Source organism: Nestor notabilis, unplaced genomic scaffold, assembly GCF_000696875.1.
Source record: "Nestor notabilis isolate BGI_N333 unplaced genomic scaffold, ASM69687v1 scaffold1387, whole genome shotgun sequence".
In the NCBI taxonomy this organism is placed as follows: Eukaryota; Metazoa; Chordata; class Aves; order Psittaciformes; family Psittacidae; genus Nestor; species Nestor notabilis.
This window is the reverse complement of record NW_009936857.1, coordinates 65,269-87,302: the sequence shown is the minus strand read 5'-3', so window position 1 is coordinate 87,302 and position 22,034 is coordinate 65,269. Positions and strand designations below refer to the sequence as shown.

The window sequence follows — 22,034 nt, the reverse complement described above, 5'->3', positions numbered from 1 at the left end:
AAAAGATCGGGAAGAGGCCACAGAGCCCATTGCTAACAAAGAAAATCCTCAGCAGAGGAAGGGCCCAGAGAAATGGTGCACGCCCATGCTGTGCTCTGGACCATGCATGCATGAGTGTTTGGTGCAGAGACAGGGCTACAAGAGGTTTGCGAACACACAGAAGGGGCTATGACCCAGTGGAGAACTGCCTGCCACAGAGCCAAACCATGGAGAACATGGGCTTGGGTTACCAGAGACCATTGGGTCACCTATGAAAAACTGACTCTCCACTTTCCATATCTACACTGCTTTTTTCCCCAAAAATATTACTATTACCACTTTTAATCTGTTGGATTTTTTACTTTAACACTTCTATAAAATATAACTAAGAGTTTATTTATCATATTGGCATGGCTAAATAATAATGCAGCTAACCCTAACTGCACCACACAAAATAAAACAAACAAACAAATAAAACTGAAACAGTGTAGTTTTACTGCTTCAAGAGAAACAACTGGAGGTAAGATGCTTAAGAGGTAAAAAATTAGAGTAACCAAGGGGTTAAAGATACAGTTTAGACTTCGGAATTCTCTATAATATGCTCCTCCTTCCCTAGCAGTGCTGCCAAAAATCATCTGACAGGAAACATAAGATTAAGTTTGTCCTACCTAAGTGAACAAAGAGTGCTCGGAACAGGCAACCAGTTCACTGCAGACCGGGAACTTTTCTAATCCTGCTGGAATCTGCAGTGCTGCTCAGAAAATATTACTGAAGTTGTTTTCTTTACTTTAACATCTTGCTTCTGGATCATCTCATTCATTTTGGTCACACTGCTGTTCTTGCTGCTTATCCCATAAAGGTTAACTTAAAGCTCCAAACATAATCATGTGGAAAATGGACATTATTGATTCCTATGGTCCATTGTTCCCCCATTCCAAGTCCCTGAAGTTCAAGTTCAATCTGGAATTACATCATGTCTGGTTTCTCCTGGTTACCAGACAGCTTGAGACGTGACCACAGCTACAGAAAAAACAAACAGCTTTCTTCACGCTTCGGCTCCCCTATCAATTCAAACATAAACTTTTTTTCTTTCTCTCAAGTATGCTTCAAGTATGGAGCATGGTTAATTTAGAGATTAAGTTCCAAATTAGATTATCTAATGGCATCTTAATGGATTGCTGACCCATTTCCTGTGGGATGGCAGCATGCAAGCCTGGCTTGAATACAACTAATTTCTTAGGAAGTGTTCTGAAGATGTTTGCCTATATGGAGAGGAAACATAATGTTCTGCACATCTTTCTGCATTACAGAGTTAGGCAAAACCCTTTGAGTCAGACATTTAAATTGGAAAAGACCATAAACCATTAGGTTTTCTTTCTACAAACACTTTTATAATCAGGATACTTTTGTTCTTAAATTGTTAAGAATTGATATTTCTATTCCAAAATATTGCCTAAGGGGATTGGGGCGGGGCAAAGGAGGGTAGGAGAGGGAGGGACAGAGGGTATGAACCATTGCTTTAACAGGTGTTTGTGTTTGCCAAAATGTGCTTGCCACAGCATTAATGCAGGGTGGTGCTGGGAGGAGAAAATGATGTTTGTAAAGCTGTACACCCCTACAGCTAGAGCTGAGAAGGAAATTCAGCACTCTGAGAACAGAACTCCCCTCAGCATCTCCAGGAATAAACCAGCTGTTGTACTAATCTCATGTGTCAAGACAGCAGACCAAAAGCAGGAAATGCTAACTTAGTGCATTTGCCTGGGTAGTGTAAATGTAATGTTAAAGTAACAGTTAACCCATAAAACTAACACAAAAAGATTGTTACAAGCATGAATATAAATAACAATAGTTTGGAATAAAAATAGGTTTGGCAATAGCTAACTTAAAATGTACAGTTTGGCAATGAAAATTTACTTACAGTCTGTGAATATTCTGCAAATACTCAACATGCTCTAAAAGAGACCCATCATGCCGGCTTTTATGAGTGGTCCCACTGGAATTAATATCAATGATGTAATGAGTGGCTGAGATTCAGGCTCAAGCTCATGTCATCAGACTTAAACACATACACACGTACACGTACACACAACCACATACACACTTTTTCTCACTCTCATGTCTTAAGTTTGCTTCTTATGTATGCTCTTGCTCTCTCACAGAGTGACTAAGGTTATATTTTCCTAACTGAGCCTTACAGAATTTCACAGCTTCCCCTCACCTTCTGTCTCTAGGAATAGAGTTATTATCACAGAACTGTGGTTATGAAAAAAGAAAGTTGTTGTTTCTTTTTGGGTTTTTAATGGATAATATGTATATTCTTCATCTGTACAGCCAAAAAAAAAAAAAAAAAAAAAAAAGAGTTACCTAAATGATCTTAATGTACTTGAGAATTTCATTATTTTGAGAGTGAGTAGCTAATACTTCATCTGACAGGCTTCTAACCCACAGGCTTTACACATATAACCCCCATTAAGTGTTGAATGTTGCACATAACCCTGCACATGAAAGAGGTGAAAACCCGATGTATCACAATTATGCTGATTTTGTTACACACCTATTTAGAAACACACCTCTACTGTTACCATAATTCATTATATATCAAGAGATGTAAAAGATAATAATGGGTAATTTATTAATGTACCAAAGGTTAATGGGTTTTATCATATTTGCTTCTTTTTCATACAAAAATAAACTCTCCTTTGTGTAAATCATTCCTAATTATTCTGTTATTTAATTGAAAAATAAGATGGTTTTTATCTTACCTTCATGTATATGTTAGTGAACTAAATCTACGCCAGCTGATTATGATCAGTCATAGAAGTTTCTATGAATAGTATGGTTATTCATTGCTCAAACCCACCACCACCTCAGACATTTATTATTATACTTGTCTACAGCTGTAACAGCACGGTTTTCTTTGTGTTAACCACTAAGCCCCCCAAAATATGACTGCAAATTACATTTTCATTTTTAAAGCCTAAGATAAGTATTCCCATGAATTTATGAAACCTATGCATTTGACAACACAGCATTGTCATTTCAGGTGCTTAAGGCAGTTTCTCAATTCAGCTTACACTAGGATAACCTGAATACGTGTGGAGAAATGTTACACGCGTGTATTGATCAAATGATGTCAAATACTCCTCTATAGGCCCACTAACACAGATACTGTAGCCCAATGCAACTTTTTTAGAGGTGGTGTAGGAGTGGAAATAATTAAAATGTTACCTTTGCCAAGTAATTCCCAATGTATCCTCACTGGCACTGGGGTATAAATGCCTGCCGTTTTGATTCATGGTCCAGTCACAAATTCTCAGCTGTCAATTGAAACCTAGCAGTCAGATATGGATTGAGCAGTTCTACAGTTTTTAGTATTTAAATGAATACATGCAAACTAGTACTGTACATGGCAAAAGCCTTACTTTCCCAAGAAGTAACTTTAAAAGATAAAACAAACAAACAAACAAAAATAACTTATTCTGAGAAATAAATGCCTACAGATTTGCTTAAGATACTGCTACTTTAATATGCTCCTCTATTAATAAAGCATAAAAGAGTAACTAGTGTTTAGCACATAACAATTAGCCATTATTAGATTACAAATTGAGCTGGAATAAAAGGAAATGTTAATATTCAATAGCAAGATACTTTAAGAAAGGAAATTAAAATGCTGTTTTCTCTAAGCAATGCTCTATATACTGTGTATTAAGTAAAGGTCAAATATAATTGATATCTTGTAGCATGCATTTCATGAAACATAGAAGACATGCAATTTATGGAAAATTTGCTCAGATTAAACAAATTCTATGTCCTTATCTCACTATTTAAGAAGCATAAAGGTATTTTGTGATTGAAGTTTATTAATCTAGTGTTACTGAAAGTGGTATTACTTAGCAAGAGGTGATAAAATAATCTAATCTTGCTGTAGACTCAGAATAATAGCATTTAAAATACTTTATTGCATTTTAATATAATGAGGAATGTACTAAATGTCAGCTGAAACAAATTCTTCCCAGATCCTCAAATCACCATTTCTGCCTTCACAGATTGTTCAAGCAATCCTCTATAGCTCTGTTTATTTAACAATTGCCCTATAGTGTTAGCAGATTTATTGAAATGATATACTGCTTATTTTTAAGTTTAAGGAAGTGAACTTATCTGGCTTATAAAAAAACATACATTTTAACCTCTGTATAGTCATGCTGTATATATATTGCTGTATGATTATATATGATACAGCACTGAACTGAAGATAATGTTGTTGATGAGTTTAATTGTACTCAATGCATTTTCATTTTAGCCTTTAGATAGCACATGCTATAGCAAACAAACTACAACAAACTATTTTCATAGGAGCACAATTAATTGCAGTCTTTTCCTGAAAAATACAAATGCTAAGGACAAGACAATATTGCAAACCTGACCCTGTCTGGCTGTTAGACTCATAAGCTTCCTGCTGTTAAGGTCTGAGAGATGGAAATGTTAGTCTCTGGTGTTTTCATAGGGATTGTTTCTTGTTTGTTATCTAAAGAACTCCAAGGGACCTTCTAAAGGCCATTAAAAGCATGACTAAACCACATGAAATTAACCAGAAAAGGAAACATGCAGTCAAAAAGTTTGCTAGAGGTAACTGTGAATAATACATTAAATATGTTTGAAGAAAGGGGTAAGTAAATATTTGGTTTAGTCACTATACAAAACACTATTTTAAACCTAACTTTAATATTAAAGACATAGTAAAATATGTCAGCTCAGTTACTCAATGCACAGTAGAAGTGTTTCTGCTATAATCCTTAAGAATGTAATCTTCATTACTGATGTATATTTTAAAGCTTTGTAACTTAGGTATAAAAACTCACATCCAGCTGAAACACAAGACTGAAAGGTTAACACACACCCCTTTTCTTCTTTCATGAAATATAAAATCTACAAATAAAAGTCCTTTGGCTGATTAGAACCATAAAGAATACTAAAATTACAAACTTAGAGTTTATGCACTTAGGTCTAGCTCAAAAATCTGGTAAGTACTTAGCTTGCTAAAGAACCTGACTGGTTTTGCCATGTGGGGAAAACAGTAAGGAATTGATACATTTCATTTTAGTAAATCAGCTTCTGCACAAAATCATTGCATTCTTCCCACAGTGTGTATGAAAACTTTCTACATATACAGTTAATATGTTAAATTTATCATTAAGAAAGCTCTAAAAAGAGACATACTTCATATTATATCATCATACATATCTCAATACTATACATCTGAATACAGTAATGGTAAAAATACAACACGTGCATTTTATATATAAACTGTAGACACGTGCACATGTATACGAAGACTCATGCTACACCACACCTATAGTTAATGTAAACTGTAGTGCTCTTCACTGCACCAAATGTGCCATACTTGTGGTACTGACAGCACCTTGAAGAACTGCACATCTGCACATCTGTATGACAAGGCCAGGACCACATCAACTATGTTGGTAAGCACCTTTCCAATGTTAAGAACTATTGCTTCATACTCCTCAGCAGGCTCATATAGCTGCTGTGTTGTCTTTAAATTCTAACCTGCCAGGAAAATGGTTTCTTTTCCTTCATCACATAAAATTTCCTCTCCCAAATCACTCCTGCATAGAGATCAGAATGTCTAAGATTTAGAAATACACTTTCAAAAGTATGCAGAAATATCAGTTTCAAAGTCTGCATCCTTCACATGCGTTGAGTGCTTTCAGGGTAAAAGACTGGAGAAGCTTGAAAGAGCTCTATGAGCCCTGGCTCCATTTGATGGAAGAAGACGTCTGTTCACAGCAACAGTGGGAATGCTGCCTTTGGAGGATGTCCTAACAGCCCACTAGGGAAAGCCTGGGGGAGCAGACCTGACATGAGTACGCAGCTTTGGGAGGATGTAGGGCATTTTAGTACAGTATTTTGAGTGCTATGTGTTGTCTGAAGTCATGTTGAAAGTTTTCTGGCTATCTGTAGTCCTCAGAGTAAATTAAGTGACCTCTAAAATCATGTTTCTGTGTTAGCTGGAGACAAGAAGGCACATTCACTCTCACCCACCATAAGCCATCTAAAAAAGTTTCTCTGCAGGACATGTGAAAGGGAAAGGCAGGAAACTACTTAAAGGCTACTTGAGAAAACTTCAATTCCTCAGTAGAGGGCCTTGAGAAATAGTTCTCATGAGACATTTAATAAATGCTGAAAAACATTACTAACTTTCTCAAAAACAAGTTATGAATGCAAATCAAATGACCTGATTTGGCATGTGATGTGGTGAAAAGTCTTTCCTAGAAGCCTGTTGGAAAGGCCTGCTCTTCAGCCCCACAGTTTTATTTTCAGCAAGGCAAGCCGCATAACCACCACTTCAGTAACACCTTCCATCCACAAAACATTATCACTGATTTTTTTATTTATCTCTCACATAACCACACAGAAAAAGGACATGGTCTGTATTCAGAAGTGGAAAAGGATGCCCAGCATTGCAGCAGATGGGGAAACGCTACAGGCAGCCCAGCCATTTCCAGACTTATTGAGCTGCAGCAACATGTCCTCACTGCTGCAGTCTCTCATCCCTGAGATACATCCTCACTGCTACACTCGTGAAATAAGGGAAAGCACAAAGCCCACTGCAAGTGTTTCTCCAGGGACACAGTGCAACTCCTTCACCCATCTCAGCTGCACCGTGGGATGGGATCACAGCCCACATAGAAGCAGAGCTGTAGACCTAACCCTTCCACCTGCCTTAAAGGTGTTTACCTCTCTGTTCCTGTCCTGCCCTCTGTAAGATGGCAGGGAAGTTATTGGGGTTTGCACTTTCCAGTGCTGTGAGACGCACTGATGTGAAGTTCTACCCAAGAGCTAAATTTCACTGTATCTGCCTGTTCAGTTTAAACTGGGCACCTAGCAAGCATAACCATACAGCAGTGTTTTAAGTATTCAAATCCTATGTACATTAAAACCCCACAGTTCAATTTTAATCTTCGTTTGAATAATTTTTATGGGTTAATATTTAAGCAGGGTTTATTTTCTCCTATTTAAGAGTGGCTAATTCATTTCAAGTTTCTGTGATGGCTAGTGAAAGTAGCCATAGCCATCACAGAAGTAGATACATATTTTGGAAAGTGGGATAGAAGACTGTGCTATAGCATCTGTTGGTTGAGAAAAGCCCATAAAACTTAATATTTGCATATAGTCATTGTTTTGACTGAAACTTCCTTTAAATGTGTTTCCTTTCCAGCAAGCATATGTGAAAGGTGACCTCTTATCCATTTACATACCTCCCTGGTGGTCATGTGACCCAGTTTTACGTCAAACTGTCAGTTATGATAAGGGACACAATAAGAACAGCCTAACTGTTGATAACCTGTTTCCTGGCTTTACTAAGAAGTTCTGTTTAAGAATCCACTTGTGTTCTTCTTTCAGCTTTTCAATGAAAGCAAAAGCAACATCCACCCAAAATGCTTTACAAACAGATACTCTGTGTTCAGTGGACATTTAAGTTTACAATTTCCATGCTCAATAGTATGAAGAGAACTCTGTTTTGAACTGTGTGATTCAGTAACTAGAGGATGCATCTGGTAAGAACAACTTCCTACCAAAGAGGCAGGGAAGCCTGGTGTGTAGGAAATAAAAAGCTATCTACAGTTCTCTGATTTTTCATTTTAGAGACCTGAAGTGTTTCTTGTTACTATGTACATGGCAAATGTCTCACTCGTAAACGCCGAAGCTGTGTGAAAATCCTGCACACCACACACTTCACCCAGAAAGTCCAAGCTCTGGTGAAAACCATGCCACTGCATTAACCATTGCAAAGACTGGAAGAGTTCAGTAGCTCCTCAGTAACTCAGCCAGCGTTAGTTAGCACAGTTTACTGTAAGAGAACAGAAAGTTCTAGAGGTCATTGTCTTCATAGACCTCAATAGCTATCACGTTTATTTATATTTTCTGATTAAAAATAAAAACATCCATACAAGGCTCCAAGGTGCATTAAAACTAAATAAACATCCAAGAAAGAAAAGCTGTCAGTTATCTCCTTCATTCCAATAGAAGTTTGTGAAACTATATTTATTTGTATTTATCTGCAATGAATACAAATATCTATCTTTCCATCCATCTATCTCGTTATATTATTTACACAGACAAAGTACATGACTAGTATTTCTATCAAAATTCTAGCTTTTAAACCACAAACAACATTAACCTGTCTCTAAGAACACAATAAATTCACTGAGAACAGTAACACAAGGAGGCTACAGAAATGCCATCACATAACTATGAGAATTCTATTCCTTAAGACATCATTATTGAACTAATGATACCTCCATTAAAATTATTTGGCCAAAAGAATGGAGGCACAGCTACCGTTTGGCAAAGGACTGTGTCCACTTGCAGAAGACTGAATTTGACTGTGTTTCCTCAATTTGCTGCTTCCTCCTCTAATCTAGTCTTAGAAACCACAAACCTTCAGTAGATGCAAATCAGAGAAAGAAGCGGGGTGGGCAGGAGAGAAATGCTCCTATATAATTGTGGAGATTATCCAACCTTTCTTTTATGTGCAATTAATTTAAGACATTTCTCAGCACAGATGATGAGCACTGAATAATAGATCTAACTTCATACTATAATCCCACGAGGTACTAATAGTAAAATTAAGAAAAACTGTCTCACGAAAGTACTAGCTCTTACCACTTCCCTTGCCTTTTCTTATGGTGCCCTCTCTGCAGTTATATTATCAACACGTAACAACTCTCAGAAGCTGATGCTGAATAAAGAAAAGCAAACCAAGTGGTCATTAAAAATTTGTAATAATGGGGAGGGAGGAATGACATGACTTTTTAACAACAAAATTATAAGATACAGGTGACTTTCTAGATGCCATTGAAAAAGAGATATGTTTTGTAACTGTTCATGTCACAGTATAGAAATACCTGGCATTTCAAGGCAGGTAACAGAAACCAGCAACTGCAGCAGAAAGTTGACTGCATAGTTACAATTCTTCATTACAACATTGCCATTCAATCAATGTAGCATGCCACATTGTAACACAGTAATTTTCACAGTATTGAGATCAGTAAAAGCAAATAAACTGCTCCCATTGGTGTTATTATGCAACATTTTTCAAAGTTGTATTCGGTGCTTCGCATCTAAATGTGAGTATTCCAGGTAGGTTGTGCTAAATTTTTTACTGGAAGTTCTAGCAAACTATCACTTTGTCAAAAGACTCCATGTAAATGCCTGTTGCAAAATACATGTGTAACTTCTAAATTTATTGTGGTTACTGCAATTTAAACAGGCTACATAATGGTCCTTTTTAACAACAATGAAAAGTACTCAACAGTACATGCCAATATTTCTCATAATCAGAGAGAATAAATCTTCATAAAGACTCCTCCAATGAAGTAAAAAATGTACCGGTGACAATATTTATTCTTAAGGGGTCAGTGTGCATTACAGGGTATGGTGAATGTTTAAAAGACCTCTCTGGAACTAAAATCATTGGCTTTCTAATTTAGAATTTCTTTCCACTAGTACAAAATGATTGATTGCCTTTATTTCATGTACCCTCTGATTTTTCTTTTCATTCATCATGGGCTGCTTTGAACAAATGCATTTAAAATCTGCCACAAGAAGAGTGGTCTCTTTTAAATTGTTGTAAAGTAATGAAAGGACATAGTAAATCAATCTCATTTCTGCTTTACCAAAGGATAACCTTTGCTCTACAAAAATTCTTTGAACAATCTCAGTGCTCTATCTCACTCTCTGTATAATAAACATATATGGCACTGTCATCTCAGAGACGTCTTTAAAATTTAAGTGAGTGAAGGTAACTAAGTAATTAGAAACTTACATATACACACTTAGATATTCATATTTATCCATATGAAAAAGCTTTGTTGTTAAAGTTTTCTCTTCTTTCAAATGGCTTCAGCAGTACATACTACTCCCTGATTTTGTACGTATTTATATGTGTAAGCATCCACACTTGTGCTCCGCCCTAAACACACTCAGGTAAACACACACATATATCCATTGCATACATGAGAACAGAAGAGAATTCGCAGCAAAGATGAAAACATGACACAATTTTTAAATTTACTATATAGCTCATTGGTCACCAGTTGATGTTCTTGAATTAAGACAACGACACTATGAAGCAATATACTTTAGAAGGGAGAACACTGGTTTCAGATGGTGGCATTGAAGAATTTTTCTGTTTATGAAGTGCATGTGAGACCACCTAATTTATTTTCCCCTTCCCCTAAGCCATCTGGCCATATGTTTTACCATGGAAGGGACTATAAGACATAGTGCATGTAAACACCAAAGACTGTGATGACCCTTGAGATCCCTTTCGCTTTTATTTTCTTATGACACTGATGAAATCTCCAAATTTATATTCATCTACACAAAGCCAAAAATATATAGAAGATGCATAAAACAAGCAGTATACAATTTACATGTCCATAAACGCAGCCAAGAGACAATTAAGGATGCTGCCACTACCTTCTGGCATATTACAAGAAGTCTGTAACTTTTTCAATGAACTTGAAAGAAGGTGGACTGGGTTTAAGCAGTAGAAAATTTTCAGAAAAAGTTTTGTCTAAAAACTTGTAGTGAAAAATAAAAAATAAATTGCACATCCCAAAGTTAACTGGATGTCAGAGGCTTTTTGAAGGATACTATGTAAAACTTCACATGAAATCCAGAATTATATGCACTGCGTTTAAAAAGAGACATGTGTGTTTTTAATTGCAACAAACATATAGTGTATCTTTATAAAAGAACCATGTTATAGTAATTATAACACATTTCATAACAGAACAATCTTTGAGAAGTTTTAAAAAAAGCAACACACCAGGAAATTCACTGAAAAATGAATGGTTGGTGATCCCACTAATTGTCATTTGGTATTTTCATAAAAGTGTACAGATGTTTCCAGTTAGGTCTCACTGGTTAAAAAAATAGTTGGCAAAGCATCAACTATCTTGAATAAATGATCATCTTTATGATTTTCTCTGAACTCCACATGTGGTGACCTTTAAAATGGACATACTGCCACCTTGCCCTGGGAGTGGGTAGGGGTAGAGAGTTCCAGATGAAGCATGCTTCAGCTGTACCTCAGCAAACACAGAACAGCAGGTTTTACTGAAAAATGAAACAGTCATGTGTACCAACTGTTAACAGGAACTCAAGCCTGAGAAGAAAATATAGTATAATAAATACCAAGGACTATTTAACAGCCTTTTTTGTTACTGTCACATTAAGCTTTTTTCCTTATAACATTTTACATGCTATTAATTTCAAAGTCCTCTACTGTTAAGATACAGGAGCAACAGAAACACACACCATAAAGTATGTTCTAAAGGGTTTGAATTTATTCCTGTTACTTGTAATGTAGCTTTTCTGTATGTGCATGGCCTTGCTACTGAGTCCAGCTAATTTGTTTGTAATCCATCATTAATCTCGGCTGTATATTTTCACAGTTTGGGTAAACACTTCATTTGCATTAAATTTACAGCATTAATGAGATGTGAAATTTAAAATGCTACTTATAAATGATGTAAGAAACTAAAACAAAAATGTGGGTTTATCATGTTTGAAATCAGCAGACCAATTTAAACCTATTAAACTATAAATGATTGCATTGAGAATTTGGTTTTATAACTCATTCTTCTAGAACTAAAATGAAGAAATGTAGGCTTAAACATCTGGGGGAAAAAATAGTTTTAAAATAGTAAGTTGGACCTTTAGCTTTGTAAATTTTGCTCATTTTTTAAAACTGATTTTGAAATTAATGTTTATTCATTATACACTTCACTCTGTTCCCTGAAATCCTATTAAAGAATGCACACAATGAGGTCTTGAAAAATTAAATAGTTGAAAGAAATATGACTAGAAGTTCCTTAAGATGGCACAAATGTAAGAAATCATATGCTATATTGATGTTTCTCAAAGGGTTCAGTTGTCTTGAATACACTTCACCTTCAGATGACAAATACTGAAACCCTTAGGATCCCAGTCTAATCCAAGATACCAGTGGCAGTATGTAGGAAGGTAATATTGCAAAAGGTTCTCTATATCATTACACCTATGTGAAACTTGCCCACCTGTTGCTGGTGTAGGAAGGATGGGTCTCTTGGGCCTAGTCCCACATATCGATTGGCTTGGGATGTGCCTGAGGCTGTGTAGGCTGATTAAGGAAGAACAAAACAGATTGATAAAAATGCCAACCTATCATAACTATTACCCTGTGCAGGTACAGTACAATTATGAGAGATCCAGAGTTATGATTTTGCAATATACAGGATGTGTCTGTGGTATTCCTATATTTAAAATTTAATAGAATGCAAAAGAAAAATTGGACCAAATTGGGAAAGCCATGTGTAAATTCCTATAAACTTCAATGGAAACTGCACATGTGAATCATAATTATGTCTCTTCTTACATAGAAGTTGCTCTGGTTTGTGGTTTTATTTTTTGTGACTGAAGTGATTAAATAAGGTATGTATTTGAAGGAATCACAAGCCTGATTGATTGATTCTCATTTCCATTACAACAATCTAAGGCACCAGTGAAATCACTGAGATTAAAATGTTGAGAGAAAATATTAGTACTCAGTTATTATCCTTACTGCTCTGAAGGCCAATTACAAACTGTAGAAGAACAACAATAACTGGAATCAAAAGTTCATTTTACTTAAGTAGCATAAAATGTGTCTTTACAGGCCTTTGGAAACAGGTTGTAATCTGGTTAGTATTTTCATCAGAAGGGAGGTGATTTTTACTGTGCAATGTAACATTAAGTAAGTATTCAACTCCCCTATGCATCAGGAAACAGCATTTTCCCAGGGGGGAAATTTCAGAAAGTCTCTCACTGTCTGCTACAGAAGACTAAAAAAATGCATTTCTGAGAAGAAAAGGAATTGTAGGTGATGCAGGGATTAGTTACAGGATATGGATCCTTCACCTATAGGTCACATTCCTGTCTGGTCTCTCTCAATAATTCCTAAAAGCCGTTACCCTCTCATGGCTTTTGGTGGTACTTATGAAGCAAGGTAGGTGGTCTGACTACACTTCCCAGTGTGGAGATATCCACACTGCAACTTGCAGCATCACAACCTGGAAACCTGCTATTAGGCAAAGCAAAACTACTAAAATTGAAAAGCTGTACACAAGGACACCAGTGAGCTGCTGGATGGGAGTACTTACTGAATTGGCCTGTTTGTTAGTAGTAAAGTCACACAGCAAATAAAAGCAAATGAAATCTATTAAATTTAAAAATTAAAAAAAAAAGTTTTATACAGTAAACAGGCTTTACTGAAAAACTGTCATAAAAATTAATCAGTTATTAGAAGGAAATTATAGTGGAGGCTACAGGGTTCCTCAAATATTATCAATGCCTACTGTTCTTAATCATTCAAAACAATTTTGCTATTGCACTTCAGAATGAAAAGCAGTGCTAATCAGTTACTATTTTGTTCTCATCAGACTGAATAATAATGATAACTCATTGGCCAAGCATATGCTTTATATATCTTTCTATATATATCTTGAACCAATCAATCAGTTATTGCAAATAGAAGTAGAACTATGTCATAAAGTATATTTAGTCTTGATTTTTCCATTAAGTTAACATTAGCACTCTGTGCAGCAGGTCTATTCTGACTGATAATACAGTTTATATGTACTCATGTATAATTTATCTATCAGTGGGACATGATCCCTCATTATTTGCTGTTTTCTTCATCAACCAGAGATGTTCTTTCACTTTTTGCTCTTACAGTTACCAATCTAGTTTCAAAAGGCTTTACCAAGCAGAGAAGACTATTGCATTGTTCTGAAAACTATACTGAATATTTAACATTTATACACTATCTCATATTCAGAACTGACACATTCAAACAAAATTTGTATGTAGGGGATTTTTTTTTTTTTTTAATTTACTTTCTGTAGTAACACACATTGGCTCTTTAGGCAAGTAGTTATTTGCACAGTCCTGTGGAAGTATGAGGAGGCCTTATTTCAAGTATCTAAGCTGAGATGTTCTCAGGGTCATGGGGAATCAGGTACCCAAGTTCAAATGAATTGCACAAGAAACTAGGTGGCAACTTCATTTGAAAATATAGTCAAATTTTTTCCCATAGTAGTAGGGCAATGCAAAGAAAGCATACAGGTATGCTTTATTGTAATGATGAATAATATGGTCAGATTATCAGAAAATAACCCAAAGCAGTTCTGACATTGTATTTGTTCTTTTTAACATTTGTATTGGAAACTCCAACCTCATTTGAGACAGCTATTTAGGCCAGGGACAATCACATCAAACAGGAAGCAGAATGAAACTGTGAGTACTTGAAGCTGTATATTAACTCAATTTTCTCAGTTGTCTGTTCTGGACCAACAGTTTAGAGTGATAGCTTCCTGTTTGTTGCTAGAACTTCTTAAAAGACGCAAGAATTGTACCACAGACCACTAGGGAGGATACTCTACCATCTTTTACCAAAATCTCTGATGTACTAAAAGAACAGGTAAGACACCTCCATAAATCTATCCACATAATTATTTGTTTAAACTTAAACAATAGTTTGTCCAAAAGTTACTACTATCCTTTTATAATAAAGGCATAACCAGTTTTCTCTCTTTACATCTCAGACACTCCTATGCATTTGAGTCTTATGTCTGCTTCATATTCTAATGAAAAGATTTGAAGTATTAGAACACCTAAGAAACATATAGTTTATGGTGTCCATTAACAACAGACCAAAATCTAGGGACTGGATTCACAGCTCCAGTACTAAACAGGTCTAAAGCAAGTAATTTTAACGTAACGGACCTTAAAGGGTTTGGTATTTTGGGTATTTTGAAGACTGGTAAGTTCCCTTCCAAAGTGTATGTTTGGAAGTGGTACCTAAAAATCTTCACCACCCTGATAAATATGGATAACACTGGCCATTTCAAATCCAAATAAAAGTTCAATGACACAACAGAAATGCAGAAAGTAGTTAAAAAGCAACATTCTGCATCACTGAGCATGAGTATTTGGAAGAAATTAACCTATACATAATAACACCTGTGCTCTTATTTCCAAAACTGCAATTCCATTGAAGATGATAGGATAAAAAATATGGCACTTGAATAGTAATAAAGAGCTTTGAATGTGAAAGTTGGGAGGAAGGAAAGAGAGAACAGTGGATCTGCCATCCATTGTTGCAATGACAAGGAATTAAAATTTTCTTTTGCCACATCACTTGTTTTTTGCTAAAAATGACACAACCTATAGCAATTGTCATAGCTCGGATTCAGTATGCTTTACAACAAGGCTTGATTTCTGTAGGAAAGCTCATTGAGGATCAAATTATCCAATCTCTGTTTGGAATTCTGTCTGCTGGTCACTATAAAACTTTGTGATCTGGGTGTGCTTCTCAATGTCTTAACAATGTCCACCTTAGATGAACAATCATGTTTTCTTTCTCTTGAATAGTGGTCAAATATGCAGGCTTTTCCCTTTCATTTTGGTTGTTATGTCACAAACTTTGGTTCATGTAACATGAGGCATTGGTTGAAATTTGGGGAGGAAAAGCTTGCAGTCATATCATGCTTGCTTTTCATGTAAAATGATGACCACTTGGTCAAATAGTAGGAAAAGGCGCCTTTTTTCTGGCCTCAATTTGAAATCATATCGAATCTTTGATGGACATTTTTTGTTTCCTAAAGAAATACTTACTGGTTGCTGTAGGTGAAGATGCCTCACCTTCAGTGGATGTAGTGATGGGTTTAGTATCTGTCATGGTCAGGGTCACAGGTCGCACCGCACTGTGATGGGGAGAGGGTGCCAAAACTGGAGTAAAATGGCCTTTGACCACTGCTGTTAGGCTACAAAACAAAATCAAAAGAATGCCTTGTGAAACATACACATTGCATTTAAGAAACCTACCCACCTATCTTAGGGTTTTCCAGAATGCCCATCACTATAATACCTGCATGCTGGAATGCACCATTCTAAAAAAGCTACAAATTTCTATGTGGTATTTTCATCAGGCAGATCCCTCCTCAGATAGGTAGCATATGCTTTTAAGTAGCAGTACTTTTTGGTAAACTTTCTTTCTTTCTGGATGCAGCATGCATCAGATTGTTTCAAAATATATTTGCTGTTTATGCAGTGGTTGTGAAGCAAACCACAGTAAATCCCACGATAGCAGGATTAAACTGACCAGCCATATGCCCTAATGTATGAAGTATTAAAAGCAAATGAATGATGCAAAACCTCTGTTTTCACATGCCATACCACTCTGGCTTGGAGTATAACCAAGACTTGACCACAGTTGTCCACAGAGATTATGCATTCTGGAAGACTAACTAATAATTCACACGTTTAGGACGGGGGTTGAGGGTTGGATACAATTCACTATAACGTGTGTGTCACAACATCTGGCCAAAAGCCACCTATCAAAAACACAGAAGTATTTAATAATGGGAACTCTGCAAGTCAAGAGCATAATAAAGACAGCTCTTTCATAGATACAAAAGGCAGTCTGCATATGACCTTATGGTACAGGTCATCAAGGTAGTATTCTACATTCTGCATATAGGCATATCTGAATTTGGCAAGGTTGACCAATAAATATATATGTTTATCCAATGCTTAAACATGTCTTAGACATTATGCCTGGCTGTAAATACTCCAATGATAACTAACTTGCAGTAAAATTCAGCAAGCAATAAAAAATTTTTTCAGCAGTGGCTCATAACTTTTGTCTTAAACTGATGGTGTGTTCTGTGACTCAGAGGTACTTTAAAGCACAGCCATGCAAAGTAAAAAATACTGGTAATCTTATTATCAGAAAGATCTTGTCAAATTTGAGATAACTCAGAGTAAAGAAATGGACTGATAAAGGACCTAATTCAAATGGTACAAGGAAAGGTTAAAAGAGGTAAGCATGTCTGTGGTAATGAAATAACAACTGGCCTGAGACAATTCCTGCAGGTATATGCAGAATATAAACGTTCAGAAGAGGAAGGAATTATTCGGAAAGTACAGGAAGTATAAACTCCAGGTAATGGAATGAAATTGAGAAGGAGGAAGTTTAAAAGTAATAGCAGGAGAAACTTCCTGGCAGTGTGATCTACTAGACTTTGCAAATGCCCCCAAGGGAAAATCTTGTTCCTTAGGATATCTAAAACTAAGTTAGAAGAAAACACTAGAAAATATAAGTGCAAATGGAGACCAATGTTATATCTGTAGGAACACTGAGAAGTTAGCAGACTATTTCCTTCAATAAAACCACAAGCATTACAGCAAAAAATAACAATAAAAATGTACACTAATAAGAAGTGGCTCACAAAATATCCCAGTAAATAAAAAGTCACCCCCTAAACACAACTATATGTTTTGTGGGGTGGGAGGAGGGCTGGGGAGAGGAGACCCACAGAACTCCCCAAGATCTTGCAAATACAGAAACTGGATGGTATTTACCACTTTTTCATTTATGTTCCTTGATGCACAAACTGTGAAGTTATTACTAGGCATTTAGTAATGGGAATAAGGTCAGCTATCAAAGTAGCTTCAATATAAGAAAGCAGCATGGATTCCAAGGAATGACAATATGTTTGCAAATATCACGATTTCCCCAACTGGCATGCTGCATTAAGTTTTATTCATTAGGTAAAACTTCACAGTTCGATAGGTCTCCCTTGTTATGTTTACTTGAAATGAAAATGATGTCACAGAATATGTACACGACATTTTCTAGAGAATAATGTGGCCTAGAAGTTTACTGAGCATCTGCTTGCATGCTTACATGACCAACAAATGGGTCATAAGTGGGGAACTCATTCAGTAATTACAAAGGTCTTTCCTTAAGAATACAAATTACATCTTTATATTACAGCACTCATATATTAAGTATGTGACAATAAGTCCACTTTCTTTAAGATCTATCTTAGCAATGGTTTAGGGATTTTTATTTTAAAAGATCTATTTTAATGCCCTGCCAGCCTCTAAAACCAGGTATCTTGGCAACCAAATATCTGACTCCCCCTGCATTAGAACAAAATGAAAATTTTAACTAACATAAATTCAGAAAATCTCTAAGAATTACCTAAAGTACATTTCCTATACAAATAAGCCAAGATACTTTAAAACTTAGAGGCCTTTTAACAATTTTATTGCATATTGTTACATTTATCCAAGTATGTTCTGACTGCACTTTATTTTGCTTTTATTTTTGTAATATCTAACATCTATTCTTTTCCTTTCTCCAGTGCTTTACCTCTGTTTTCACATTTGTAATATAACATTTGATTGTAATTTCGTAGTAAGATCAAAAGTGTATATTGCAATAACTGTTTGGGTGTTACTGCTTGACAAACAAGATAACACAAGAAGGGACAAGTACACACAAGACGGAGCGTGGTGCACCATGCCTAAGAACCTAACTTCCGCCCCATACTAAAAGTTTCCCGTATTTAAATTTTTAACTAATCTCAGTTGAAGGTAAGCATATCACTACCAGGACTACTACATATATAATTCTTCTTCCACAATTCTAGCCGTCTTTCAGCAAAGAGGGAAAACCTCTGGTCAGAAATAGCCCTCTGAAGTTGTCAATTCATAATCTTATTGAAAACTGGCTGCTAGAAATAACTTCTGTGCCCTGTTCTCATTTTTAACTTTTTTGGATATATCAGAAGATATTTTAGCATGGAAACTACATATCTATTTGGAGAGTATCCACTTGAATTACAAGTGCAAATATTTATAGCAAATCATTTAATACCAATTAATTTTGTCCTTATTTAAAACAAGTTTTAGGCTCTAGTTCTAGTTTTCCCTGAAGAGATTCTTAATGACAAATGCATTACAGGTGAAAAATCAACTGTTACCATCAACTAGGGCATCAATATGTCTGTGTGATGCATTCGCAGGGAGATGGTGCCTGAGGCATAAACCTCAAGCAAATTGCATGGAGGCAGCTGTGTTAGATAAACAAGCTGTGCATTTGAAAATAGGAGAGGGAAAGAAGCAAACACAATGAAGGTCTGGCAAATTTAGCCCAATTTATGCAGGTGTACGTTCTTCTATTGTTGGATTGGAGACTAATTTGATTTTCAGATCTGTATTACATTTTCAAGCTTTTTAATTCACACCATCTTGAATTGCCACAAATTAATCCATTCATGTGTTCAAAGACACAGATGAGTTGTATTATCTGTCATAGCTGTAGCGTAACTTGACTCATAGTGTCAGACTGCTAATATCTGTTTGTGTTCACTACTCACACTTTCAGATAATCCTCAGGTCTGAAGTCTCAACTGAAAATTGTAACAGATATGTATATGGACTTTCTTAAAATCTGGATTCACTGTACTCATTTTCCCTGCTGCGATTTTACTAACAGTCGTAATAAACAATCAATCACCTCCTCTCAGATTTCTATTCATACATTTGCCAAATATCAGCACATTTACACCTTAGGTCTTTAGTTACATTTTAGGAGACTGCTTTTTCATACTGCTCACTGCATCCAGTATTAACAAAATCTTTTTGATGTCACATTGAAATGGCAACACTAACATTAACAGATGAGATATCCAAGCACAACAGAAATTGGACATACCTATTAAACAGCTAACACAAACTGTTAAGTTGCTTAAATGATAAAACAGGGTCAAATTTACAAGGTACCTCTTTTTTTTTACAAAATAATTTTAATTATAACTTTAAATTCTAAATAAATTCAAATTTTGCTTGGGATCTCAAATACAAAGCATCTTCAAAAAATAATCAACAAAGTTGGAAATCATCTTAATCCTATGCATGTCCTAGGTGGAGCTACATAGGATACTGTTAGGTGTTTCAGAAAGAAGTTTCAGGGCTTAATAAGAGTTAAATTATTCCAGCTAACCACTACACTTAGAGAATAATATATTTGCATATCAAAACACAGGTTTTTCAATAGAAACTGTGTTTCCCACAGAGATTCCCCTATTACAGCCAGGTGATAACCAGTGAGTGCAGTTTAGCTAAAATGGATTCAGTGTGCTTGGAAATACTCTGTCACCTATTTCTTCTAAACAGTTACAGTCCCTTGTAATGGCAAAGTTCAGGTACCATGGTGAAGAATATCACTGCAAAAAACCTACGGCAGCATCATTTTGTGACCATTGATTGAATTGATTTTGTTGATGAAGCAGTAGAAGATACAGTTCTGCAGTTTGGTCCCCTGTTCGCATACCAAATACCTTGTTTTCACAGTTGTCTACTAGCCATATCTATGAACCTGGAGATCATGGCTGATAAATTTCATCACTGAGTCCATGGCACTTAGCTTTGTTACAACCACAGAAGGTGATAGATGTTTCAGAAAATCTACAAAAACCTACAAGTAAAAGAAACTGGAAGTATCTTCCCTTTTTCTAGATCTCCCCTCAACCTCCAATCCTTTACTTCAGTAGAGCTTTTGCCTAGGGCACACTAATGCTACATCACCTGTGAATATACAGTGGCCATGTCAGTCTCCCACTGGAAACAACTCAGTGGTACAGGAGGCAGTTTCACCAAATGTGCAGAAGAAACATCCTCAAGTTATTACCTACCTGAGCAAGAGAATACAGAGTCTTTGAGACTGCTAAGCATAAGTGAACGGTATTATTACTGCCAGTGAGACTCTAGAAGGTACTATATGGCAGTTCCTCTGTTTGAACCTGATGAGTTCCATAAGGCATTTGTTTAACAAGAAGCAAAGCAATGCAGGTTTCCTTTTTGCTGTTGAACCCTATGATAGCAACAGAAAAACTTTATTATAGTGCCACCACTTTTCATAAAGATGACTCTCACTGGTTTCCATACCCTTGCAACCTGAGTAATTCATTGCTACAGCACATCTTACACAGACCTCACTGGGAGATGCCACACAAAAGCTTCAGTTGGTGTGACATGCAGCTACCTGTCTACATGCGGAATTAGCTTCAGAAGGAACATGTTGTTGCCAGTTCTTGGCTGACAACATCACTTCTGTACTTATTTCTGTGAGAAATCAAGGTGTTGACTTTAATCTATAAAGCTCTCAGACTCACCCATTTGAGAAAGCATTTTCCTCTTGATGTAATGCTGCTGGAACTAAGAGCAACAGCAGGGCTTCGGCAACCCATGTTCAGACACAGATATCATAAGACATCCTAGGTGAACAGCCCTCTATCCTGAATCACTATTTTAACTGTGAGCTCACAAAATATGAATTATTTGTCAACAGGTGGTGCACAAGGAAACATCCAGCTTTCCTTGTGTAGTTTCCTTAACAACCAGGCAAACCCATGTTATGCAAGCATGGGAAAGGGAATCTCCTTGTAGGTAAATTTTCAGAAGATATCTTTGGGTTAAATGGTATTTCATGCACTCTGGAGACTTATAACTGTGCATTTTATAAACTAAAATGAACAAACTAAATAAAATGTAATTATTTATAACTGCATTTAAATCTTTAAATGTCTTGTCAGTAGAATTAAGCCAGTGTTCTCTGTCTACCTCCCAATTACAATTAAAATCAGCATATTGCCATATTTAATCTTCAATCATTTCTTAACTTTACAAGGAAAGACTTGCCCAAGAAGCTGAAAAATATTAAATGTCGACAAATAAAGAAGCTAGCTATGCCAAAGGAACCACATGCACAGATATCATTTGTGTTGGCTGATTCTGCTAGTATTCTCCCAGGAAACAACAGGAAACCCTTTGATCAGCCCAAACAGAGACTCAGAAGATTCCCTCCTTGTTGCCAAATGACTGTGGTTACTGTACTGACGAATGACAAAGCATCTGCCTCGTATTCCTAAAGAGTGTGCTTATCTTCCATTGAACAAAAACCTGAATGCCCCAACCAATTATGAGAGAAAAGTAAGTGGCCTCACCAGCTTCCAGAAGCAGCTCTTCTCAAGCAGTTCAGATATTTCTGTCTTCAGACAAAGACAAAACTATTAAAAAAATAAAGCTGCAAATAGCTCACATTGCAACAAAGTAAGTTTTAAGAGCTCTACGAATTTTAGTCAATATGTCAAGAG

General features: G+C 36.1%; 1 protein-coding gene across 1 annotated transcript in view; it reads right to left on the bottom strand.

Annotated features, from left to right (window-relative positions):
- NFIB (nuclear factor I/B) overlaps positions 1 to 22,034 on the bottom strand; it is a 64,282-nt gene that overhangs the window by 5,138 nt on the left and 37,110 nt on the right. The window contains exons 8-11 of the mRNA XM_010018556.1: positions 17,983 to 18,005; positions 15,730 to 15,831; positions 12,087 to 12,169; positions 3,208 to 3,296 (exon numbers count right to left, since the gene is read on the bottom strand). Of these exons, the coding sequence (XP_010016858.1) occupies positions 3,208 to 3,296; positions 12,087 to 12,169; positions 15,730 to 15,831; positions 17,983 to 18,005 (297 nt within the window). The remainder of the gene's footprint in view (positions 1 to 3,207; positions 3,297 to 12,086; positions 12,170 to 15,729; positions 15,832 to 17,982; positions 18,006 to 22,034) is intronic.